We start from the raw sequence: 26,937 nt of genomic DNA, 5'->3' as shown, positions 1-26,937 counted from the left end.
TATGAAAATTCTAAGAACTGAAGACATGGGGCCAGGAGTCCTGGATCCAGAAAGACTTCTGGGATGCAGTACACCCCCTACTCTTCCCCATGGAAAAGCTGGGAGAAGGGGTAGAGCTGGTGGAGGCCTTTGGGAGATGTAGAGGGGCCAGGTAGAGGGGCTTCAGGTGTGAGAGTCAGGATGTTGGAATTCCCAACTGTCCATGTGCAGGAGGCCAGGCTTTGTTCAGGCTTATGCTGCCACTGACTTCCTGTGTGAACTGGAATTTCCCTGTCTGTAAAATGAGGCAGAGATTGAATAAGGGCTCTTAAACATATTTTGGGTCAGCAATCGCATTTGAAGATTTGATGAAAAATGTTATGGACGACTTCCATAGACAAAGACACAAACACATAATATGGCACACATACCATGTCACAGGTTGCTTGCCAGCTGACCCTCTACTCTTGCTTCACACACCCTAGTCAGGAGTCTCTGGGGCCCTTGCAGTTCTGAAGATAGAAGGCTCTAAAGACACCTGCCCAAATTTATTCACTCATTCATTTATTCAATAAATATTTACTGAGCACCTATTCACATTTTCTGGACCTTATCCCAGCTTTGGGCCTTGGTTTCCTCATCTGATAACAGGAGTAATTCATCATTGACTCCCCTTAGGTGGGGGACTAGGGGAAGAACTTTTCTGAGACTGTCTCAAAGGACCCAAGACGGCCAGCTGGAGGAAGGCAAAGGCCACATGGTGCCATTTGCTGCTTGGGATCCCCACATGTCAGTAGACTTACAAGGCAGTTGGCTTGGGGAAATGAAGTCCCTTGCCGAGGGGCGTGCAGTTGGGAAGGGTGGAGCCTGGGTTGGAGCCAGGACTGTCCTGCCCAGAAGCCCAGGCTTTCCCATTGCCTCACACCTCTATTTCTGCTCTGGGAGCCGGTAGTAAGGATTCTGACTCATAGGACCAAGTGGGGAGGGGAAGGCAGTAGAGGGTCTGAAGGAGCTCAGGAGGGGTGTGAGGGCTGGCCTTGGGGGACCCCCCCCTTCTGAATTCCCTAGGAGTTCCTTCAGAGCCCAAAAGTCTTGGCAGCATTGGATTCCACATCTTGGGGCTGGGCCCAGGACCTGGCCCCCTGGAGCATCATCACCAAGAGTTTGTGGTGGGTTACAGAATAGCACATGGCAAGGGCAGACAAAGGGAAACAGAAAAGGGCTCAGAAGTGTGTCCAGGAATTTGCATGTCTTTAGTGCTGTATTCACCTCCCCAGCTCCTCCCACAGCTGGTGCCTTTCCAGCCTCTGAGACCCAGGCCAGCGATCGCCTCTGCCCATTCTCCAAAGCAGCCTCCTCACCCCTAGTCATTCTCTCCCCGTTTATCTTCACCATTGCACTCACTGACTTCAGACCTGATCTTATTTATCTTGCTCATCAGCTCTCTCAAGGCAGAGACCGTCTCATTCATTGCTTTATCTGTGGTGGGTGAATGAATGAGTGAATGCATGATTTCCAGGCTCTTTGTGCTGCGTCAGCCCCGGGCCCTGGCCTTTAAGGTGGGATGAGCCTGGCAGGGAGGCTGGCAGTGGCAAAAAGAAGCTGGCCATGGGGCTGGTATTAAAGTAGGGGGTGGAAGACAAGAAGGGGTAAGAGACGTTCCCTCGTACGGCCAGGGGCTGGTGGAGAGTGGTGGTGAGTAGGGGTTGTGTGCAGGTGGAACCAATGCCGGATGGCAGGCAGGGGTCGGGGAGGGCCGGCACCTGTCGTGGCCTCCTGTGGTGCCTCCAAACCTGAGCTCAGGCCCTTGTTTCTTTCCACCCCCAACCCCCCCATCAGCCATTTTTTCCATTTTGTGTTCTACAACTTTGCTCTCTTCCTGTAGATTTCTCTACTAAATTGGACTTCGTTTCAACACTTTTGTTGGGCAAATTACATTAAGATGGATGTTGCAGGTACCCTTTATGGTTTATTTATTGTGATACTGTTTGTATCTCACACTTATAAATAACTTATGTTATGGCTTTTGTTTGTGGAAATGTAACTTACATATTTTATTACGCTTTCTGTAAACCTCAAAAAGAATCTTGTCAAGGAAGCGCTCTTATCAGCAATCCAAACTATGGGACGTAAAAACCGACACACATTATTTTTTAATATGCCAAGGAGGCAGGTTACTCTTGCTGTAGTTTGAAAGGTTTGCTGTCATCGTAAACTTGCACCTCAATAAAACATTAAAAACTCTCAAGAATGATGTTATAAAGTTCAAGGAGGAGGATGAATCAGTGGCAGAACCCATAGACACAACACACAGGAGTCCAGTATTGGACTGGCCTTTCTTTGGGAGTGCCCAGCCCCATCTGGTGGGTCCCAGAGGCCTCTGTGTCCATCTCCTCCCACCTGCCCCAGAGCCCAGGGGTGAAGTACCTGGCTAATGGATTAGAGTGGAAAAGAAACATAAGTTTGGAAGTCAGGCTGACTGACTTTGAATCCTGGCTGGTCCACTTAGCTATGTGCCTCAGGTCAGTCTCTTACTCTCAGTTTTCTCATCTCTAAAATGGGGATAATAATACTTAACTTGGCATTCTTGGGAAACATTACATTTAAATGAGATAGCCACCTGCAATGCCTAGAGGGTGCTCAATAAATAATAGCGGTTTTAATTATATATGCTCATCTTGAAACATTTACTTTCTCCCCATTCTACCCTGCCCAACCCTCCAGGCACTCTTTTCCCTCCTGACCATAAGGAACTGAGTTTTCTCCAATGCTACCTCCTCCATACTGCTGGACTAGCCTCCATCTAGATAAGGTTCCCAAATGCCAGATCTTTCACTTTTCCCAAGATCTCCCACCATACCTAACCTAGTCTTTGTTCTCATGTTCAGCTCTCTGTTGGCAGTTAACTGATTTTGTCACTGATCTCAGCTAATGGCTACATGCCAGACCAGTTCTGGATGTTGAAAGGGGCCTCCAGTTCCATAACCCAAAGGCACTACTGGTTAGCAGAGCCAGAGGAAGGGAGTTTGGGGACAAAGAGGGCTTTTTTCTGGGCTGCTCAGATCATCACATAATGCAGGGACCTTGCACTCCCTCATACCCCCATCTTGGAGAAGCCTTATTGGAAAGCACAGAAAAATGGAACCATCTAGAGCACAAGCAGGATACAGCCTTCTCAGGGGACAGGTTCTTAAGTCAGTGTAGAAGGCAAAAATTGAGCAAACTAAAAATACCTCCAGATAATTTCTTACTTACCACTGAAAGCAGTTGGCTTGACTTAGAGCCCCACATTGCATGAAACATACATATATTTATTTCCACAGTAGGGTATCATCAGAAGGATGAAGTGTGCCTGCAGTGGCCCACACCTCCCACCTCATGCTCATGCTAGGCCATATGCCTGGTAAGTGGTAGGCCCCAGGAAGCGGGGCTGTTTACTTCTTCTGTAGCTGAATAGAAGTTAGATGATCTGATTAGAGCACATAATAGACCCAACTAGTTCTCTTGTGCAGCTTTCTCAGGTTTGGGCGTGCCCTTCAATGTTAGTTTTATCTTTGGACTAAGATGTCCCTCCAGAGAACTCCCACATGGGCCTCCAGGTTTTCCCAGGAGTCCCCACTCTGCCTGACCAAGGCATTCTCTGTAGGCAGGGGTGGGGGGCACAGGTCCATCAGGCTCCCATTGGCTGGGGCATGAGTATGCTGTATAATGTGCTCCTGAAACAGCCCAGCTTCCCACTCTTTTTCTCCTTCAGAATAGAATTTAGCCTTCCAAGGAAAATCAGGATTCCTTTCCAGGTTTCAAGGGAGAAAACCTGTAGCCAAACTCAACCTCTCCAGCAAAGGCCAGATGAGAGAGAGGTGGCGGCTTTCCAAATGGCCCCTGAAAACCCGTGCCTCCTGGTAGTCACGACCTTGTGCGATCTCTCCCCTTGGGTGTGCACTCGTCCTACTGATTTACTTCTACTGAACGGAATACAGCAGAAGTAATGGGATGGCCCTTCTGAGACTAGTTCTAAGAGGCTGGAATTCCAGATCGCTGCACTCTCTGGTCCTCCCTTTTGCTTGCTCTCATGAAGCAAGATTCCATGTTGTGAGCTGCCCTATGCAGAGGCCCATTCGGCAAGACCCTGGGGCTCTCAGTCCACCAACTATGAGGCAATGATTCCTGCCAACCACCAGTGAGCGTGGAAGCAGATCCTTCCTTCCCTAGTCAGGCCTTGTGATGATAGCAGCCCTGGCCAACGATCACTGCAGCCTGTGAGACACCCTGAAACAGGGACCCAGCTATGGATTTCTGAGCTACAGGAACTGTGAGACAATCAACATTCTAAACACTACATTTTGGGATAATTTGTTGTGAAGCAATAGAGTTTTGAAAAATAATGAAAATGGTTGTAAATATTAAGTGGTTTCAACTCACTGTCCTCAAATATACATCTTCCTTGGAAGAGACCAGGAATTCCTTTGAGGTGAGACAGATCTGGGTTCAAATCCTGCCTGTGTGACCTGTATAAGCTAGGTACCACCCTTGAGCCCTAGTTTCCTCATCTGAAAAGTGGGAATATTGTTGTCTACCTTCATGGGGTTGTTGTGATGAATAAGGGAAATAATATAAGTAAAGAGCATGGCAAATGCTCAATAAATGCCGGCTGTGTCCATTCTCCAGCCTATGCTGCTGCCTCACAGTCTGCTCTGAGAATTCAGCATCACACGCAGGCCTTGCTATAGTCACTGGTGGGAACAGGCCTGACAAGTCCTCCTCTGACAGCAGCTTTCCGAGCTAGTATGAAACCACCAGGCAGCCTTGGTAGTGTGGCAAAGAAGAGTGAGTGCACATTGTTGTTTTCTTGCTTATTTCTTGTATTTTAATGCAAATGATACAGTGCTTTTAAGTCCTAGACTTTTGTGAAGAAAAGAAGTGCCAGAATGGGATAGGCTTTCTATGAAGTATTTTTGTGGGATGAATGCACAATGATAAGCCCCTGAGAAACTCTCAAATTGGACTTCTCCAAACAATTGAATTTGCCTTCTCAAGGAAAATTATATTTCCTGCTGCTAGTGAAATATAGTTTAAGGTCAAGGCTTACACTATCCATTAAATACCAGAAGTAACCCTATCTATAATACATTTTCCCCTACATTTCCTGGTTTCACACAAGGAAGGGAGAACATTTTGGGATGAACTTAGGTGATTTTACTTTTATGTGATAAGCCTGTTGCAAAACTCAACTCCAAGAAACACCAGCTGGAGAAACAAGACTGTATCACGAGCCTGTGGATTTACTTTTTCTACAACAGTAAGGTAACCTTTCATGTCTTATTAGAAATAAAAGGCACAATACTTATTATAAGCCTGAACCATGAAGACAGAGCTGGGAGATACAAAAACCGTTTCACAGTGGTAATAATCTCACATTAATAGTCCAGTTATCATCAGTCACAAACGGTCTTGGGTTTGGGTTAAGGCTGCAATCCCCACAGTAATAAGAATTTCTGTGGAGGAATGGAAACCAGCTGTCTCTCATCCCCTGGAAATCTGAACTTTAGCAACTAGAACTGTTTTGGGTGACAGAAGAAGGCAGGGCTGCTTTGAATATGTATTTGAATTTGACACCTGTTTCTCTTAAAAATCAGATGGAGGCAGAAGGACTGTGTGCTGGCACCACCCAGAACTTCTTGCTGGGGCTACCTGACTCCTTCTGGAGAAATATCTCTGCAGGCAGTAACTGTACAGCTTAATTCTTCTAGACTGAACCACTTCAGATTTATGCCGGTGAAAAGCAAATGTCGTTTGTAAGTCATCTAATTGTGTTACTGTCTCTCAACTTTATCAGATGCTGCTGAGGCAGGAAGAGCTGTGCGCAGTCCTGCTGGATGCTCTGGAGAGCTCCCAGGCTCATTCTAAATGCCCACAGCTAAGAGTCCTCGCTGTTGCTTCTTCCAGACTCAAAACAAACTACTAACTTAACAAGTTCAAATGGCATTTGTCTCAATCCAGGATCCATGTGGAAGGGTGCATCTGCAAAAAATTCACAACCTTGATTGCAGAACCATTAACTTGTACACACTTAGGTGCAAAGCTGGTTTATTATGTTCTTTGGTTAAATACTGTTTCTACACCTTTTAAGAACATTATAAGAACAAAGATAATGATATTTTATAGAAAGACTGAAAACACATCTGCTTCTTCAGAGCAAAGGCTGAATTCACATTGTTTGTGGACTATTATAAATTCTTATAATTAGGTCAGACTTATAAAAAGGTAGGACTTTTGTTGTTTTGAAAAATAGATTCCCCTGGGCTAGCCAACGTCACTGTCTGAGACTCAGACCCATAAAGCCTGCTCGGAACATGGTCAGAGAAGTTGGGTCAGCTCATCATGTCCGGACTGCACGGTTCTGAGCTGCCATCACTGCGCAGGGCCTCTGCCACATCTCTTCTAAAGACGGATAGGTTCTGGGTGAACCTGGGGAAAGAGAAAGAAAGGCTGAGGGAGTTGGCAAGGCAGAGGCTGTTTGAACCTCTTCTTGACGATGCCCCTGATTTCAGCACCACGGAGAGAGCCCCAGATCCTGGCTGAGCTCCTTCGCATTTTCACTGACTTCACAGTTCTGCCACCAGCAATACCCTCTCTTCCTTCCCCTCCTGGAAAGCAAGGGTGACCACAAAATATACTCTGACCATTTTTAGAGGTGAATTTTGTGGTAATACTATTTAAAAATAGTTTTTAAAAGATTACTCATGAATGGTAAAGAATATAAAGAAAAGAACCAAAGCTTATGTGCCAGGCACTGGGTTGAGTTTCCACATACAAGCATTCTGTTTTCTTTACCGTATTTTGCTTTACCACACCTCACAGACATTGTATTTTTTCAAACTGAAGGTTTGTGGCAACCCTGTGTTGAGAAGTTTATTGACGCCATTTGTCCAACACCATTTGCTTACTTTGTGTCTATATTACATTTTGGTAATTCTTGCAATATTTCAAACTTTTTCATTATTATATTTGTAATCATCTTTGATCAGTGATCTTTGATGTTACTATTGTAATGGTTTTGGGTTGCCACAAACCATGCACATACAAAAAGGTGAATTAATCAATAAATGTATGTGTTCTGACTGCTCCACTGACTGGCTGATTCTCCAACTCTCTCCCTCTCCTAGGACTTTCCTGTTCCCTGAGATACAACAATATTGAAATTAGGCCAATTTATAACCCTACAATGGCCTCTAAGTGTCCAAGTACAAGACAGAGTTGCATGTCTCTCATCTTAAATCAAAAGCCAGAAATGATTAAGCTTAGTGAGGAAGGCATGTCAAAAGCTGAGGCAGGTTGAAAGTAGGCCTCATGCTCCAAACAGCCAAGTTGTGAATGCAAAGGAAAAATTCTTGAAGGAAATGAAAGTGCTACTCCAGTGAGCACAAGAATGATAAGAAAGTAACATAGCTTTACTTGGTGATATGGAGAAAGATTTAGTGGTTTGGATAGAAGATCAAACCAGCCACAACATTCCCTTAAGCCAAAGCCTAATTCAGATCAAGCCCTTAACTCTCTTTAACTCTACAAAGGCTAAAAGAGGCGAGGAAGCTGCAGAAGAAAAGTTTAAATCTGGCAGAGGTTGGTTCTTTAGGCTTAAGGAAAGAAGCCATCTCCATAATAGAAAAGTGCAAGGTGAAGCAGGTGCTGAAGTAGAAGCTGCAGCAAGTTATCCAGAAGATCTAGCTAAGATAATTCATGAAGGTGGCTACACTAACAACAAATTTTCAGTGTCGAGAAAACAGCCTTCTATTGGAAGAAGATCCATCTAGGACTTTCGTAGCTAGAGAGGAAAAGTCAATGGCTGGCTTCAAAGTTTCAAAGGATGACTCTCTCGTTAGGGGCTAATGCAGCTGGTAACTTTAGTTGAAGCCAGTGCTCATTTACCATTCCAAAAACCCTGGGGCCCTTAGCATTATGCAAAATCTACTCTGCCTGTGCTCTATAAATAGGACAACAAAGCCTGGATGATGGCACATATGTTGACAACATAGTTTACTGAATGTTTTAAGCCCATTGTTGAGACCTACTTCTCACAAGAAGATTCCTTCCAAATATTACTGCTCATTGACAATGTACCTGGTCACCCAAGAGCTCTGATGGAGGTGTACAATGAGGCGAATGCCTGCTAACATAACATCTATGCTGCAGCCCATGAATCAAGAAGTAATTTCATCTTTCAAATCCTATCAAGAAATACATTTCATAAGGCTGTACCTCCCATAGAGTGATTCCTCTGATGGACTGGGCAAAGTAAATTGAAAACTTTCTGGAAATTCACCATTCCAGATGCCATTAAGAGCATTTGTGATTCATGGGATCAGGTCAAAATATCAACAATAACAGGAGTTTGGAAGAAGTGGATTCCAATGCTCATGGCTGTGAAGGGTTCAAGACTTCAGTGGAGGAAGCAACTGCAGATATTGTGGAAATAGCAAGAGAACTAGAATTAGAAGTGGAGCCTGAAGATGTGACTGAATTGTTGCAATCTCAGGATACAAGAGGATGAAGAGTTGCTTCTTACGGAGCAAAGAAAGTGGTTTCTTGAGGTGGAAGGAATCCATTCCTGTTAAAGATGCTATGATGATTGTTGAAATGAAAACAAAGGATTTAGAATATTATGTAAACTTAGTTGATAAAGCAGTGGCAGGGTTTGAGAGGATTGACTCCAATTTTGAAAGATGTTCAACTGTGGGTAAAGTGCTATCCAACAGCATCGAGTGTGACAGAGAAATCATTCATGGAGGGGAAGAGTCAAGGGATGTAGCAAACTTCACTGAGTTTTAAGATATTGCCCCAGCCACCCCACCCTTCAGCAACCACCACCCTGATCAGTCAGCAGCCATTAACATTGAGGAGAGACCTTCCACCAACAAAAAGATGATGACTTGCCGAGAGCTCAGATGATGGTGAGCGTTTTTTAGCAATAAAGGCTTTTTAAATTTAGGTGTGTACATTGCTTTTTAGATATAATGCTAGGGAACACTTAGTATGCTAGAGAGTATTATAAATATAACTTTTATATGTACTGGAAAACCAAAAAATTCATTTGACTTGCTTTATTGCAATATTCACTTTATTGGGGTGTTCTGGAACAAAAACCTGAATATTTCTGAGATATGCCTCTAAATTCATTTAATCATCACAATAATACCAATCATAGGTATTAGCATTCTCATTTACAGATGATAAAACTGAGCTTAGTGGTTCAAAAAGAGGGGGCACTGGGTCAGACTATCTGGGTTCAAATCCTGGCTCCACCACTTCTTAGCTGGGTGATCTTAGATGAATACTCGATGTCCTGCCTTGGTGCCCAAGATGAGTAACAACCTCACAGGACTGTGGGAAGTGAGACTTTACTGAGTCAATCGAGATAACACCTGTAATGTGCAGTATAGAGGCTGGCACATGGAAAGCATTCAGTCCTTGCTGCCTAGAACTCAGGTGAAACAGGAGGGCTGCCTGACACCATTTCACAGAGCGGCTCAGCAGGCGGCACTCATTTCCTCCTGAGGCACCTAGGGTCTCCTTGTTCAGGCAGTCTCTTATCCTGCTGGCCCCTCACTGCCTGATAGAAGAGGCAGGCATGGAAGAAGCCGTCAAGGGAACACGTCCACAGAACCCACCCGATTTGGCCATGTATTACCAGAGTCCAGGCTGGTGACGCCAAGATACAGTGTGGCTTTTGGGATGATTTGCACATCAGATGGTGCAGCATTTAACCGTTACCACTTTTCTAAAAGGATGGTGTAGGCAGTTTTTTTTTCCTGAGAGTATTTTCTTCCTCCATCATTTGTTATTGTCTGTCTCCCCCACCAGAAGCCCCGGTTGAACAGTTAGTTCACCACTGGTATCCTCAATGCCTGACACACAGTAGATCTTCAGTAAAATTCTGCAAACTGAATGAATGAATGAATTCAGGCATAGTTGATAAGCTTGCGTTCTTCTCATTTAGATCTCATTGGCAACAGCAAAACAGACCTTTAAGCCACTCTTAAAGATCAGGCAGAGGAGAGAACTAATACTACTGTGGACCATGTCCTAGGTGCCATGCTTTATGACATTCTGCTATTTAAACATCACAACCAATTATCATCATCTCCATTTTACTGGGGAGAAAATGGGATCAGAGAAGTTAACTGCCTCGCTCACTGCCATGCAGCCTATAGAGAGCGGCGATAAAATTTAAATTGGAGTCCATCTGACCTCAAAGCCTGTGCAGATTTGAGCTTTCCTTCTTTTGACCTTTTTTGATTAGTGATTTTTCATGTCTTTCCTGTTTGATTATGAACTGCTTAAGGGCAAAGTCTGCTATATTTTATTCATCTCTGTATCCCTGTATAGTGCCTAGCACAATGTATGGAAGAAAGCAAATAGTTAGTAATATTTATGGGATGGAAATAAATGGAGTCTAGAATAACAAGGTGTAATAGAAAAGCCACATCAATATATAGGCCATGTTCCACACAATCCAATTATTTTCCACAAACCTCGTATGTCCGCCTCCCCAACAGATGCTAAGCCTACTGGGTACTGCTTACCTGTCTCTGTTCTTGACAGACAGGTTCTGCTCTACTCCCTCCATCAGGTTCTGGAAGCACTGGGCAAGGACTTCTTGCTTGGGGAGAGACTGGCTGTTGATCAGACTTGCCCTCAGTTCTCTAAAATACTGGTGGGAGACAGAACGAGTGTCAGAACTCTGACTCTAAACCTGCACCTGCAGAAAGCTGTGGGGCAGGGGCTAGATCAGCTCTCATCTGCTTGGGGCTCCTAACTCTCAGAGGAGCTCTGATCCAGGTCCACTGTGAACTTGAGCCTTTAGAGAAAACCAAATGAACAGAGATATTCCTAGATACTGCTAGAAATGTTCTATTGTCAACTGTGCATCGAGCACGTGAAGGCCTCCCTGATTCTTATCTCCACCAACCATAGAAAGGTGGGAAGAAGAGGGGTCTCTCAGGCTGAGGGGAGAACTTAGCTGAAAATGTTCAAGGAGCCCTTGGGGCCTGTGCTCAGGCCTCATCGTCTTCCATGGCTTAGTATACCACTCATCAGACAACTCTAGGGTTTGTTCCAAGCCCCTGTCCTGCTGGGTTACACCGGATCTGCTATGCTGAGGTGGGTACAACAGGGGCTTGCTTGGTTCTGGGAGTGCTTTCTGGTACTCAGAAAAGCACCTGTCATACCTGGTCACCAAGAAATGCACAGCCCTTCTCTGCTGGGGTCTGTGGGCTTTTATATAAACACAAGCTCTTATACTAAACACAGCTCCTAATCATTGGCAACAGCCTAATTTCAGCACAAAGATAACAGTTTGCCAGTCATGTGTTTATCCTTCCAAGCCCAAACAGCATGATATTTAATTTCCATCATACATTAAAACAGCTCACATCAAAAACACACATAATTAATATGTAGTCAGACTAATACTTAAATACTATATATCAGAGGCATTACACTTAAACCACGATGTCTTCCTGAACAAGACTGGGAATGCACAAAACTACTTATTTTTCCCTTTTATAATGATGCAGTGACTCACACCAAATAGAAAATTATTAGTTTTTCATCCCAAACCATGAAATATTGCCTCCATCAGTAAAGTATAATATTGTGATGTCATAAGCTTTTTCTAAACACTGAATTTGCCCTTATTCCCTCTCAATCATTTTAAAAGAACTGCTCTCTTTTATAGAGCTTGGATTTAAATCACAATAACGCCGAGGGAAGATGAATGACAGTGCTATTGAATGTGGCTAAAATTGGAGACTTCAGCACAGGTGAAGGATGGGACAGCTCTTCTCTTTTTGATATATTTTCTTCTTCTATTAGTTTCTTTCCAAGGCTGGATTTCAGTTTGAATTTTAATGTATGCGGCTGCCTCTAATCTCACTGTCTTTTTCCCCAGCACTATCTTATTGTATAGACAATTCATTTTCCCAAGCAGTGATACACTGCTCCCACCGACTGCTGGGGAGGCAGGGGTGGGTGCAAGAGGAAGCTGGAGTGCCTGTGCGGCAGCCCAGGGGGGCGAGGTGAGTGTGCTCAAGGCTGGAGGCTTGTGCTCTCTGATGAAAGGTGCTGGCTCTGTGCTTGCGTCCCTGAGAGGCTGCTGCTACCACGCAGGGCAGTGGGAACCCCATGTACAAGAGGGGGCCAAGGAAAGAACAAAACAGGTGTTGCTCAGAATTCCCCTGGGCCAGAGGGAGAGTGAGAGTGAGCTTGAAGCATTGCTGAGCAAACCTCCCACCTGGGCTTGGGGGTGCGGGGTTCCAGAAGGGCTAGTCTTGAGGCCTCTGCTTAACTGAAGAAGATCTGAGGCCTTTGGGGAGGACATGGCCTTGCCCAGGAATGCTCACAGTCCCAGCTTAAACTTAGTTGTCTCCTGTGTCCTTCACTGTCATAGCTCGGCCAGGCGTAGGGCTTCTCCCTCCTCCCGGGGACCACACCCCATGGGCCTTCCTGAAGTCATACTTACCTCCTCGTTGAGCAGGATAAGCCCCAGGAGAGGCCTGGACACTGACCACTGGTTCCGGCAGTCTTCATAGACAATAGTGTTCATGAGGGCAGACATCATCTGGAAGACAGAGTCCCATGAAGACACTGATGCCTTAGGTCAGAGGTCTCCAACTCAGGCATTTTATGTGCTCACCTTCTACCCTTACATCTTGCCCACAGTCACGAGGGCTCTTGCCAGACAAACAGCCTTGACTATGCAAACCTATAATGCTGCCTGTAGGAACTCTTGTCAAAGACTCCCAGGTCCCTGAGGAAGAATTTCTACCACCGAGTACTTTGGTGAGGACCTTCTGGGTGGGCGGAAGTGAGCGGCCTCAGGGCTAAGAGGGTCAGTCCCTGCCTCTCAACCCTGATACGCCTTCTGCTATGCTAAGTCACCATGTAGATTCCTTTCCTTTATGCTCACCTTCCTTTCTGCCTCTCATTTCACCAGAGATCAAGATCTAGAGGGGCAACATCTTTCTGAGAGAGGGAGGAATGGGTCACATTCCATGAGACCTTGGAGCGTCATGCTTCCTGCTGGTTCAAACTGTTAAAGGCTTCTCATTGCTTCTCCACCCACCCACTCACTCACTCACGCACTTTACTCTTAGGTGTACATATCAGCCGTTCTCTTCAAAGTCTGCAAGACACCTAAGGGAGGTGTGAGAACAGGCATCTACCAAAACTTCTGCCCTTGAGGAGCTAGAAGCTTCTGGGACAGACCACCCACCAGAGAGAAAACAGGGCACAGTGGCAGGGGCAGGGATGCCTCTGGGTCTTTGAGGAGAAGTCAGGGAAGATGCTATAGAGAAGAGAATGTTGAAGGAGCACAACATAAATGTGTTCTAAGCAGAGAGAGCTGTAGAGAAGGCGGCTGGGAATGAACACACTGGGTTCTGCAATGGTAAGGAACTCAGTGTGGCAGGAGAGAAGAGAAGCAGGCCAGAAGAAAGGCCCAGCACCAGGCTGGAAGACCATGCTGAGGAGTCTGGACTTCACCTAATGAAGTGGGAGCCACGGATGGGTCTGAGGGTCAGATATGCACTTAAGAAAGATCCCTCTGGGGACATGAAGAACATGTACTATGCAAGTGAATTAAAGAGGGAGGCCAGGGATGAGGCTGCTGTAGAGTCTATAGGCCAGTGACGGTGAAGCAAGCTTCACTCATCCATGAGGGGCTGGACAGTTTCTGGTTCTTGAGCCCTTTACCTCTCGTCTCTAGTCCTTATGTTTCCACAGGTTCAGAGTTCTTTTTCCCGAAAGAAGGCAGGGGAAATGGCAATCATGTGGCAAAAGCTGTCACACACACTGCTCCTGACTGGGCTTTGATGACATGTGGTTTTGTCCTCTGGCATTTTTGCAATCCAATTCACCCTGTGATGTCAGAGAAGCTACTAAACCTCTCTCTGTGTCTCAGTTTCATTAGCTGTAAAGAGGGAAACAATAATCCAGCACAAGGAAGCTCTGAGAATCAAATGAGATGTTGGATATAAAAAGGGTTGCAAAGAGTGAAATGTGCTATAAACATTTAAGGTATATAATAGCAAGAGTAATGAGCATCTTTCCAGCTCTAAACACCTACCATTCCATACATCATCATCGTAAGTGTTTTGCTGGTTGCAAATGAAATCTGCCAATTTCTTCTCCACTCTATGTCCAGTCTCTCTGGGGAGGGGCTAGGTCTTAAGTCTGGTATGTTGAACATCAATTGCAGATCACGTGTTCCCATGTACAATCTAACAAGCTACCCAAAGTCATGAGCCACAAATTAAATTGACAAGCAAAACTAACAGATCCATGGAGACAGCCTAAAATATTATAGGCTTCACAATCTGAAGGCAGAATGGATATTTTAATGGAAAAGATTACAGTTAGAGGTACCCAACTCCTCCAGTAACTGACAAAGCACCCTGAAGTGATGTGCCAATTACTTTATACAGTTCTCCCGTGGATTCATTTGTCTGAATGTATGTATTTATGTCTGTAATAAGTAAGGAATGTTTGAATAAAACACTTTTCTAAAAATAAAGTTGGCTAAAATGGATGATTTTTTTTTCTTTTTTACTCTTCTGGAAAAATGGAAATTAGTGAGCAAATCTGCTCAAGTGGTATTGCCATGGCTGCTCATTTCCAGAGTGCTTTTCTTCCTAAAAATCCTAAAGTATGGGGAAAACAGCTCAGCCAATGTAGCAAATTCCTTTGGAGAAGGGTCCCTGCTCCCACCGACCAGCCCTCAAATATAGAAGTATACTGGGTGAAATGCTTAAGTACCAGATCCTGTTCCAGGTAATGTGAACTCTCTGGTGGGAAGCTCTCTTGGTGAATGACACAAACAAGTGAAGGCTGAAAGGAAAGAGCCCTCGGCAGCTCGCACCAGCCCGCCAGCCCCACTGAGTCACAAAGTCCCTCCAGTACTTAGGGGGAGGAATGCTGTGTGAGCCCGCCTCCCCGCCCCCAGCTTCTGCTCACTTCCATGCTGTTCCAGGGTGTCTGGAATGGCTGGTTCACATTTGCCCAACCCAGGCTGCTTGCTAGGGCCTATGTCCAAAACACACAGTATCCACTGTTCTACCCCAAGCAGCTATTCTGCCCAGTCAGGAATGGGCCGGCTGGGGGAACTGAGTGGGCTGATCCACTTAGGAAAACCACACTCCATGTGCTTCAGGTATCTTCCCGTTCTCCTTCCTCCTCCCCACCGGCTTTGGCATGAGTCTGTAGGAAATTCTTCTCAGTGAAATGAAACCAACATGGTGCAGAAGGGACAGGCTTTGGAGCTAGTCAGAACTGAGGGCAAACGTGGCTCTGCCACTTATCTAACCTGGATGCTGAGCAAGTCATTTCACTTCTCTGAGCCTTTATGTCCTTCCACATAAAAAGGGGGATTAAAACACTACTGTGAAGGGCTGCTATGAGGCCTGACTCCTTCACATATACCAAGCTTTCGTACTGTCGTGCCCACAGCAGGCCTTCAACAATGACTAAGTTTCCTTTACTTTAACTATGGTTACCCTTTCTGGCCTGACCCACTGGAATTTCATGGCTCAAGGAAGTAATACATTTCATGTCTTGATGATGTACAGACAGATGAAGTTATAGTCTCCTCACAACTGTCTAATTCCTTGAGAGCTGCAGAAAAAAATAATCTAAAATAGGCAACAGTCCAAAAACCATCCCTCTTTGGTCTGACCCAGGTATTAATATGGATTTTTGAATGACACTGTTTCTATTGTTCTGAAAACTTGTAATCCTCTATATACAACACAAATATTTGACCTGGAAATTTTAAAACTCAGTCATGTTGTGTTATCAGAATCTCGGTTCACTCCTCAGGTCCTCTCTTATGCTTCTACCCTAAGATGGGATGTAAAGTGCAAGGCTGAAGCACAGTGGACTTTCCAGCCCAAATGTGCTGGGTCATACCTTCCCTACAGCAAGGTGGTGAACTACCTGCTCTCACCTCACGTGCTTCCTGTTCTAGCTCCTGCTGATGCATAACAGGCAAAGATGTGGTTTGTGTGGAATACTTTATAGCTAGATGGCGAGTGGGTTCTCTAAGGAAGTTGGAGGCTCAGCAGGTCTAGAAGCTGGGTAAAGCAGGATGGCTGGAGACACGGGCTAGAGTGAGGACAGGGTGATGATTGAAATGGGATGACATAGGGAGACTAGTCTGCAAACTCCTGAGTGCTGGGCCATGAGGAACTTTTCTTTGCATCCCCGGTGCCTAGCATGACATCTGGCACATATTGGAGGCTTAGGAAATAGCTACTGACTGAAAGAGTGAATAAACTAGTAAATAAAAAATGAAAAGGATAAATGAACTATCACGAACAAAAATATTAAGAGTTAAAGAGCTGAAAGGGGATTGTACAAAAAACAAAGTTCTGACCTCAATCTTTAGCTGAAATCTGAAATGAGGAATATCTAAATTAGTAAACTGGTCATTTCCAAGCATCTTGCTGTGTGTGCAGAGCCTGAGAACTCTTCAAAGCCATTCTTGTCCCTCTAGCCAAGAGCTACCAGGGAGAGCCCTCGTGGGGGCTTTCTGGTTGTGAAGGCTGAAGGTTGAAACATCACCTTTTCGAATGATAAGCACGTCCACCTAAGAGTAAGCTGTGCCTGCTGAGATTTTTCAGTGCTCAACAAAAATAATAGTTATCATTTATGGGAAGGCTTCTGGGTGCTCAGCCCTCTGCTAGGTACATGTGGCTGTTGTCTCTAACCCTTGGCTAACCCTGACGTAGGTATTACCCTGTATAAGGATCTGAGGTTCCTGTATAAGGTCCTGAGTGAGTAAGTAACTTGCTCAAGGCCTCACAGCCACCAGCTCTCAGGATGTGAAATGGAACTTGGACACATTCAGAGGTCAGCCTGAGTCCAGAGCCTGCTGCCTGCTGCTGTCAGGCTGTGTGTGCATGAGGACCAAGACCACCAGCAGTGGTGATCAAGGCTCTCACTGTAGACTTCTGGAGGACTGATGGTGTGAGAGGAAAGGCTTGCTTCTAGGCAGCGCTCATTCTTCACCACCTTTGGTGGGCCTTCCAGATAGGATGCCCACGTGCATCTCCTCAGTTCTGCCACCTGCCACCTGCAGAAGTGTCAGGCAGCCCCTGAAATGCCTGCCATCAGAATCCAGGGCAGTGGTTCCTGGAGAGTTAGCAGAAGATCTTCCTTCCTCCTACTAAAGTTTTTTTTATAAATTCGGTTAACATGTTTTCAGACTCTCAAGATGAACAATAGTAGACATAATTAATAGATTGTCTCTGGAAGAGGGTTCATGGAATATTTTTCTAAAAATAATGACTTCCCTCCCACCAAAAGTACTATGTACCCAGCAATTTAAATCAACATCATAGAAAACATTAGTTAATTAAGCTGATTTTCTCTGAGTTAGGATGTTCCTTATAAAGTGGACATTTTGTTAATGTTCTTTGAGCATACTAAATAATATAACTGAAAAGTACTTCAAAAGTTCAAAGAAATAGGTGAAAAAATTCTAACTCCTTCCTCTTGCTTCTCATCTGTACCATAACGAAAAAGCTGAACCTGAGGTGGTGATGATATGAACCCTGATCCTACAGGGATTAAATCCTCAATATATTTGGGGAACTCCAACTCTTCCCTATCCCAGACTCTTTGTTCAAGGTTACATGACATTTTAGTTACCCTCCAACTTTGTTGCCTGTGGATCAGGGAATTGGAAAATGGAAATGGTGAAAGAGTAATCTGTCTTGTCCGAAAAGTGATGGAAGGAGGGCGTGAGAAAGAGCTTTACTTAGACCAAGGAAGGGCAGACCAAAGGAAAGGTGAGAGACCAAAGACAAAGTAGCCCTGTGCCTAGGTCTAGATGCTGTGGGGTGGGGAGGACGAAGCCAGGGTGATCGGGGCTGTGTCCAAGAGAGTATGTGAACGGAGTGCCTTGATTTGTTAGGTGGGGGACCTTAATGGGAAGAGGGGAAGGATACAAAATTATGTGTAACTGGCCAAGCTAGATCATCCTTGGTTTTGAGGCAAGGAGTTGGTGCTCTTTTGAGGAACAACCAATAATAAAGCACTAAACACTCAAGAGCTGCTTCTGAGTCTCAGGAATCCTTTGGTGCATGTCACTAGCTTTCTAGTTGTAGAGGAGAGGGGCGGGGGGAAGCTGGCCCTGGCAACAATAAACAACAAAACAAAACTAAAAAACAATAATAGCATTGCCTGGGTAGTGGAGCAGGATTTGAAAAAACAGGAAACTTTCTACTCATCTCCAGAGCAATTTCTCCAGAGCACTATGCCCTAGTTAGAGACCCAGAATCTGGGAGCATCTGAGTGCTGCCAAAGGAGGAAAAGCTTCCAGATTTTTAGTGCTTGTGGAAGTAAGGGAGTTGCTGTCATTACCAAGTGCTGTTCCTGAGGCCGCGTGCACAGCAGATACTGAAATGTGATCCTCCTCAAATTAGATATTAGTCATCTTTAGGGAAAAGGAATCAATTGTTCTCTTCGTCTGCTGTCTACTGATGTGGTATTAGCAGAACGTTATGAAAAAGGAAAGTAATGGGCAAACAGGCATACGTTTTTCTGCCTGGATTAACTAAGCCCTACCATCTAACTTACACTTACATCTTTTAATATCTGTACATATTAAGCATGTTCCTAAGTTCTTACAGTGTCTTTGTATTCTTGCAAAAAAAGCAAGCATTTAGCTATTTAAATGAAAAAAATATCAACTGAAAATGTAAGATGACATAAGCCTCTTTTTTAAAGAAACGAGATTGCAATCAATTATGGGCGGCCCCTTCTCCTCTGAAAAATCAGAAATACTTGGCCTTTGCACAATACTAAATTTGAGCAAAAAAAAAAAAAGGAAGAAGGTTCTTACTAGTCAAGGTACTGCAGGACTGGTTAACTCAGCTGGCTTTGGTCATGTGCCAGCACTGCATGTTTCCATGTCTAAACCAACCACCCCTCCTTACAGAAACTTAAGGGTTGCTTTTTCTCCCAGTGATAAATTGCCTAGAATATTAAAAAAACTCTTCCATCCATTGTAAAATCTAAGGAAACGCACAATCTAGTTTTACTGTTGTTTCAATTTTCTCCATTATTAACATAACCCCCAGTTCTCAAAACATTCATTTTAATCAGAGTTTATTGGGGAAAGAACTACCTGCCAGTCTCCCAGCTTATAAGAAAGAAGATAAAGTTGGAATGAAACTTCAGGATTAATTAATTGAGAGTACTGCATGTAATGTGTCTATTTTGAATGTTACAGTGCACATCACAATGAAAATGGTTTTATTTTCCATGGTTGAAATAAATTATAATAAATAATTCAGTTCAATGGCAGAGATGTACTGGAGAGCAACGGCAACAAAATTGACTATACTACACTGTGAGTCTCATTCTTGAATCTTCATTATCCATTTGAAACTTTTTACGAGTAGTAAATCATATTTCAAGTGGCTGCAGATCTCATAAAGCAGCTTGCTACATTAAAATAAAACCAGAAAACCTGGGGCACTGGAAGGCTGCAGGGTGTGCCACTCAGCACTATTTGGGGAACTCTTTCTCATTCTTCTGTTACCAACATCAAACAAAACACTTTTCAATTTGATGTAAAAATTAAGCATCACTTGTCAAAAATGTCATCTAAATTTCCTGTGGGTAGGAATGCTGGGGAAATCTGTATGTAGAGGAATAGCTTTCAAGTCAAAATAGCCATTTTCTTCTAATTTCTACTCAAGTGACACCGTTATCTCTAGCTCATGGAACTGCCTCAATGACTGCCATGCAGTCAGGTTGTAGACCCTCTAATGGCCTATAGTACCCTCTGGGGGCCCCCAAATAAGCAAGCTTGTGTACAAGCTCAAGAGAGATGAACAAAGGCACATATCTATGATTCTGTCTAAAAAGACTAGCCTATCTTCATAGGGATGGTGATACTCAACTCGAATCTTAAAAGATGCATACAGCATCTCCAGGGAAGAAGACAATATTAGGAAGAGGAAATAAAATGAGAAAAGGCACAGGAGATAGGGCTTGGCTTGTCTGTAGAACAATTAGCCCCTGTTCAGGAGGCATTTGAGACAGACCTTCTTCTGAATGGCAAGGAGTAGGAATGAAGATGAGAAGCAGAAGATGGGGCTGAGTCCAGACATTAAAAGGCTTCTCATATCATGCTAAATGCTGAAATGAGTTTGGGCCAGGACATAAAGCGCAGCCTTCAAAGGATTTTTGAACAATGATGAGGTCTGTGATTTAGAACAATAACTCATGGAGGACAGGAGAACAGCAGTGATGGGCAGGTAGTGGAGGTTAGATACTACCGCAAATGTCCAGTGGAGAAATGATGAGGGCCTCAGTGAGGCTGTGGCAGCAGTGACAGAGAGAAAGGGTCAGAATCTCTGACAGTGTACCCCATTTTCTTCCCAGCCAATGAAATCCTTCCAAGAAATATAACATGATATTGAAGCTGCAGATAAATTCAGAACTTTGAGGAGATGGCCTTATATTCAAGGCTGCCAATGGAGAGAAGGGGAGGGATGCTAGACTGCCCCTGCAGCGCCCCATGTAATGGGGAGGGGGCTGCGGTGAAGTGGACCAATAGTCCAACAGTGAACTTACGGGATAAGGAGCAGTGAAATGGGCCCCAACCATCGTACATACATATGCGTGACAGAGATGTCTACAAGCACATGTTTATATTAAATATTCAGTGATAAAGTAAACTCTGAGGCTATTCAAGGAAGGGAGGGAAACAGCATGCTACTTTATTGAACAGTCATCACAGCATTTCCCAGTGAATATCATATTTCACAACAGAACAACATAAGGCATAATGGCACAAGGGCATCTCATGCAGTCATCAAAGCAGAGTGCAATGAATATTGTATTTCATAATAAATATATTATCCTTATAGTAGGAGGTTCAATGTCTCATCGCCTTGCATCGGTCGCTGCATTCTCCCCAATTTCCTGAAGGGATTTAGTTAGGTGGTCCTAAAAATCTTCATAACCAACAATGGAGGATTATTTTATTTATCATGTTCAAATGATTTTTTGTGGGGAGAAAAAATATTTTTGTAGATAATTCCCAGCACCCTCAGAAGCATCTTCCTCTAAAGATTAGACTAGTCTAGAATTCGCATTTAAACCACAGAGGACAGCAGGCTGCTGTTCAGATTTGAGGGTTTTTATTTATAGTTGTCTAGGTGGCATAGAGTGCTGGCTAAGAGGCTGGGGAGATGATTCAAAGATGTCACTGAGATTTGATAGCTCTTGTGCCCTAATAATTACATAGGGAGCCCAAGGAATGACAATGACTCGAAGTGCTAGGAATAGAACCTTGGTCTTTGATTTATTCAGACATTTACTGACCACCTACTTTGTACCAGGCTCTGGGTCAGACTCTGGGAACATACAGATGAACAAAGGCACAGTCCCAGGCCTCAAGGAGCTCATAGTCAAGCAGAGGGAGAGAAAGACTGTTTATAAACTGACAACACAGTTTGGCAAGTGCCACATGCAGAAGCCACGTGGGAGGCTTTCAGAACCTGGACAAGGCTAGCTGCCTAGGTGTGGGGGCAGTAGGGAAGGCTTCACAGGTGACATATGGATCTGTTGTAGAGGATGAACAAAGGTAATCTGACAGGTAATCAGGCTGGAAGAAAGGCAAGCAAAGGTTTAAGGTGTTTGGGGAGTGACAAGCAGTTCTGTGGGACTGGAGAGGGTGTGTGGGGAAAGTGGTGGCAGATGAAGCTGCTCAGGTAGGCAGGGGCCAGATCTTGTGAAGGGCCTCCTGATGTGAGCTAGAGAACATGGACTTCTACCATTGAAGTTGAAGGAGTCTTTCTGGCAGTGATATGGAAGGGCAAAGTGCTGGTGTAACCATTCTCCAGAGGGACTAGGCCTAGGACGCCTGGGCCATCTGACTTCTAAGAAGATGCAGCTTTTTTTCCTGTTCTATAACTAGGAGGCTGCAGACATGGAGCGTTGCCTGCTTGCCTCTTCTGCCTCAGTCAGGATGTACCCTGGCTCCTGCCCTGCTGGCTCCATGGCCAGTACCCTGAGAAATGGCACTGCCATTACTTCCTTTGGCCCACAGCACATAACTTAATAGTGTCCCCTGTCAGGAATGGTTCTCTTTGTCAGGAAGCTTTTTATTGATGTTCAACCTTCATTTTCCCTTTCTTAATATTATCCCATTATGCCAATACTCCACTGTGCCATGCTAAGTAATTCCCTTTTCTCTTTGGCATTTACATCTTCCAAGTATTTATAGACTTATCAAATGCCCCATTTAGTTGTCACTTAGGCAGGCTGTACATATTTAGCTTCTTTAATCTGGCCCCAGAAGCCAGCCCTTCCATTCTCCTAAATCACTTGAGTTTCTTTCCTCCAGGTTTCTGTCAATTTGTTTCCAGTCTCTCTGTAATGCAGGGGGCTCAGGAAAATGATGGGGTTGGGAGGGAGGGCTGCTCCCTTTGCTGAGGGTGGACCTTCACCCTTCAAGTGCAGACTCCACCACAGGCCAGGTCTCTGGAGGGGATAGGAATTCCTCTTGTTATCTATTAGGTTTCTTTCACCTGCACATGTACGTATGAAGTACCTACTGTGTGTCAGGTACTGTGCTATTGCTCCTCTGCCACTACCCTTACCCACACCATTTCTCATACTTATTTATGGCTCAAAGAATTACTGAGCTCCTACTATGTATCAGGCACTGTGGTACAGAACTGAATAAAGTGTGGTCTCTATAGCCTTAAGGAACTCAAGTAGACTAAGTATTTATTAATCTCTTATTGCCCACCCACCAAGTTGTTTCCTTCTAATCATAAAGGTCTAGAGAAATCATCCCTAAATGCACTTAATTCTATTTGATGTTTTTAGTTCCCTGAGAGGAACTTCTTTGTCCCATCTAAAATAAGATGCCACATTAAGTATGGGCATTAACATAGAGCTCTTGCTGAGGGTTTTCTTGCTGGAGGATCTCTTTGGGGCTTAAGAGGTTTCTCTTTAGGCCTTGCACTTCCCATTGCTCAACCTTGGCAGTTTATTTCATGTACTTTGTTCATATGACCTCAACTAAGAACACACTTGAGTGCTTTTCTTTGCCATAGTACCAATGTTCCAATTTGTGGGGTAGGCTGAGGGAGTGACAGAGTGGGAGAGATCTAAGGCAGTGGGTCTTGGCTAACATTTGGGGAATGTGGGCATGAGACTGCACGGGGAGCAGTTTGGCTACCTGATCCTGGGGGTCAGTTCAAATAAGGTATAGAATTCCCCTGGTTGAGGTGTTGTTACCCTCAAAGAGGTGAAGTAATATTCCAAGGACATAGTTAGCAAGTAGCATAACTGGTATTCAAAGCAGGCAAACTGGCTACAAAACCTGTCTTCTTTCTTGTAAAGTAGAAAAACCTCAACAGATACAGAGACCTTGCAATTAAACAAGTTTGAAAGGAGGACAGAATTTCATCAGTCTAAAAACAACCTATATTTTTCTAAGCATGACAAAGGGTACAGAATGAACATGCAAGAGTTATTCTGGGTTGCAAAGTACAGAAAGCAGCATTAATTTGTGAAAGGTCCAAGGATTAGGGAACCTTTACCTTGTTCTTCAAGAAGTGACCAAATACGAAGGCTTCCTTAATTTACTATATAGGCTCCCAGCCTCACCAATGGCTACCACTGGTTAAACTTCCCAAGAATTAAGACAGAAATGAACACAGAGATTGAATTCACATCTCCAGCACCCCAATATTCTTTGGCAAAACTTCACATAATTTACCATTTAAGTATGTGAAAACCAGTAAAAACTATAAAATGAATAAATCATGCTATCGTTAAGATGGCCCTCACTTTACACTGTGCCATTCTTTCAAGAAACTTAAATAGTTCCTCATACCATTCACAATGCCACTCAGAGAAATGAAGGAAGCAGAAATTCCAGGAAGGAAGGACAGGTTAAGGCCCTGGGAGGCCTTGGTATGGTGAAAACTGTGTAAGATCGGTAAATAAGAAAGCCTTAGTTATATCCTAGGTACTGCTATTTGCTGGCTATGTGACTTTGGGCAAGTTATTGCACCTCTCTGAACCTCTGCATACTTTTCCCATAGAGGTACCATGGGATTATATTTGTTGACACATCTATATTCCCAAGTTAAAAAACATCCCTATTGGCCCTATCTTCCCACTGGGTTGCTGTGAGATTCAACAGACATTATGTAAGTGGAAAGATTATGAAGTTTAATTTCCTTCTTGCCACTGCAAGGTGAGGCCTGGATTATGCAGGAACAATAAGTGAGAAAAAGTCATGCTGGGGCCGAGAATCAAATCCACACCACACCATGCTCCCGCCAGGTCCAGTGAGTGTTTGTGATCTTGAGAATGCCTGTCACAGAAAGAACTCTAAGAAAGGCAGAATACATAGATGGGACTAAGAAGACCTACGTAATCTGGCTGAAGTCATGGCCGTCAAAATCAAGTCATCTTTTGAAATTAAGTCTTGGGCTTGGGATTTCCTGGAAAGTATACTTTTATCATTTCTACATAGGAACAGCAGGGATATTTTCTCCTTAGGGACATAAAAAAAGTGACTGGTACCTGTACATTGTTTTTTAAAGTAAAGGTTTATTTTATATACTTATTAAATTCCTTCTCTGTGTTAGGCGAGTCTGCACTCATTGGTGCATTCTGTCCTCTTAACTTCCCTGAGCCAAGAATCTTTTGGCTGTGAGGACAGCAATTACCACAGACAAAACTTAGGCTTAAAAGGGGTGACCTGAGGACTGCTAGACTAGGCAGCACAGTCAGGCCTCTCCAGGACTTAGAACCAGGGACAAGAATGCTGGTGGGATCTTCCTCAGTCTCTCTCTCTGGGGCTGCCTGACTGCTCACTGAGATCCTCTCCACCTGTCTGCTGCTCTTCTCTTTTGCTGAAGACTGGCTAGTTCTCTAAGCATATTGCAGGGAATGGCTTCCCCATGGCTCTTGATTTTTCAGGTCTTCAATTTGGGTGAGGACTAGGGTCTGACCAACATCTTTTAAATGCCAGTTTCTAAATCCAGGGAGGAAAACTTAACTGAGCCAGCTGAAACAAGTGTTTATTTCTTGTCCAATCAGTTCTCAAAGAAAGGGACCTCAGCTCAGTCACGTATTTACAAGTGAATGAATGTTGTGTGTCTCCCCTTGCCACCTCCATTCCCACCACTCCAAAAGTAGTACTGTAAGTGGTTAAGAGCATAGGTTTTGCTATTCATTAGCTGCATATTGGGTGACTTACCTGACTTCTTAGAGCTGCAATTACAATATTCAAAAATGGTGATAAAAATATCTGTCTCACATAGTGAGACTTAAATATACTAGAATATATACATATTTTTGTATATATATGTAAATATATGTGTATGTATGCATACACATATCTAATATCACATATATATGTAAAGCACTTAGCACACAGCCTAGCCTATGACAATTATTTCTACTTCTGTTTCATCATAATCATTCACTATCATAATTTTGAGTCTGACCATAGTGACCTCTTAAATCCTAGCCACTCTGCAGGAAATAAGGCTTCTGTTACAGGATGGAGGAAAAGCATGTATCTCTAAAAAGGAAGGGCGAAGGTTCTTCTACTTTGAAGTGATAGGGAAGGAAACCCTCCTAACCCTATCTTTTCTGGTCAAGGGAGTCAGCCTCTTTGTAATATCCATGCAAGTTTAGGATCCTTCTGGTAAGCCCTGAGTTGGCTTGGGGATGATGCAGGAAGATGATCTCAGGTGTCATCTGACACAACAAGAACACTGCTCTGAGTAGAAAGACTGCACCTGTGTTAAAACTTGGGCGTGCAAATCCCAAATAAATTCTGTTTGTGAAATTCTGTTTCACTGGATACTGCTACTTGTGCTGGGTTAGAATAAAAAGGCAAATATCATCCATAGTGCTTTCGTTTTCTGAGAATTAAAAAAAAAAAGAAAACCAAAACCACTGAAAGCAGACAAAACTGTCCCTTTAGAACACAAATTGTTAAAAACACTTTTCCAGAGTTGATGTTAGCATTTAATCTATGCATTAGAAAATTTCCTTGCAGAGGCTTTAAGAAAGGATACATTTAGTGAACGCTTTTGATCCTTAGTTTACAATGATAGCCAATTATGCCAATCACTATTAATGAAGAGACTGAAAACCATCTTGCTTGCCATTTGCCATACTGGGTAAGACATTATTATAAAGATGCCTAATTATTATTGGCCTAAACCTGTGCAAGGCAGTGCATTTTTTCCTTATGATATGTTATCTGCTTTACATGAGTGCAAAGGAAAAAGTATGGTCATTGTTCATCTTTTACAACTCCTTTGCTATTCTGAGAATATTTGCTGCAGACTAATAGCAAAACTGACTGTGCTAAACTGTAGATAAAAGAATGATGACAGATTGCAGTCACTTCAATTCATAAAGAAAACACTTGGAGCCCCTGGGAATCAAGCCACTGGCACCCAGTGACTTCATGCTAAGTCACAAACTACATCATATATTTTAGTTTAAACACAAAGGCTAATGGACATGTGACTTACTTATTTCAAATTCTTTTTATGAAGAGATGGCTCTTTTTTTTTTAGCTCCTTGGAAAACATTATAATTCCCCTATTCTATAAACATACAAATATAATTGTAAAATGACATCATTCTGTTTTCATTTAATTACCCCTGAAATGCTTTCTATTTAATATTCATTACTCAAAAGCTAATTTAAAAGAGAAAGAGATGCGACTTATTAAAAAAGATGTACTGTCATTCACAGCAATAGTTATCTAATATACAGAAGTTAATAAAGCAGATTAATCTACAAGTCCCTTTAAGCCATTCTTGAGTTTTGAACAACTGCCTCTTTGACCTTTCACCTTCATGCTGTGCACCAGTAGCAGGTGCCAGCTGTACAGA

General features: G+C 43.6%; 1 protein-coding gene and 1 long non-coding RNA gene across 4 annotated transcripts in view; one reads left to right on the top strand and one right to left on the bottom strand.

Annotated features, from left to right (window-relative positions):
- Window positions 1-5,203: 5,203 nt before the first annotated feature.
- Window positions 5,204-10,536, top strand: LOC140848464 (uncharacterized). The gene is made up of 3 exons (XR_012129394.1): window positions 5,204-5,283; window positions 5,616-5,774; window positions 7,146-10,536. It is a non-coding gene; the product is annotated as an uncharacterized lncRNA (long non-coding RNA).
- Window positions 5,765-26,937, bottom strand: part of RANBP17 (RAN binding protein 17) — a 364,604-nt gene continuing 343,431 nt past the window's right edge. For 2 of the 3 annotated variants that reach the window (XM_036995225.2, XM_073232144.1), the window contains 3 exons: window positions 12,497-12,595; window positions 10,560-10,687; window positions 5,765-6,447 (listed from right to left, as the gene is read on the bottom strand). In XM_036995225.2, coding sequence (XP_036851120.1) covers window positions 6,351-6,447; window positions 10,560-10,687; window positions 12,497-12,595 — 324 coding nt within the window. In that variant the 3' untranslated portion in view covers window positions 5,765-6,350. Of the gene's footprint in view, window positions 6,448-10,559; window positions 10,688-12,496; window positions 12,596-26,937 lie in introns of those variants that run through there. The other variant, XR_012129393.1, reaches the window with a different exon arrangement.

Source organism: Manis javanica, chromosome 1, assembly GCF_040802235.1.
Source record: "Manis javanica isolate MJ-LG chromosome 1, MJ_LKY, whole genome shotgun sequence".
Lineage (NCBI taxonomy): Eukaryota > Metazoa > Chordata > Mammalia > Pholidota > Manidae > Manis > Manis javanica.
Note: the sequence above shows the minus strand (reverse complement) of the source record. Positions and strands in the feature narration are given on the sequence as shown.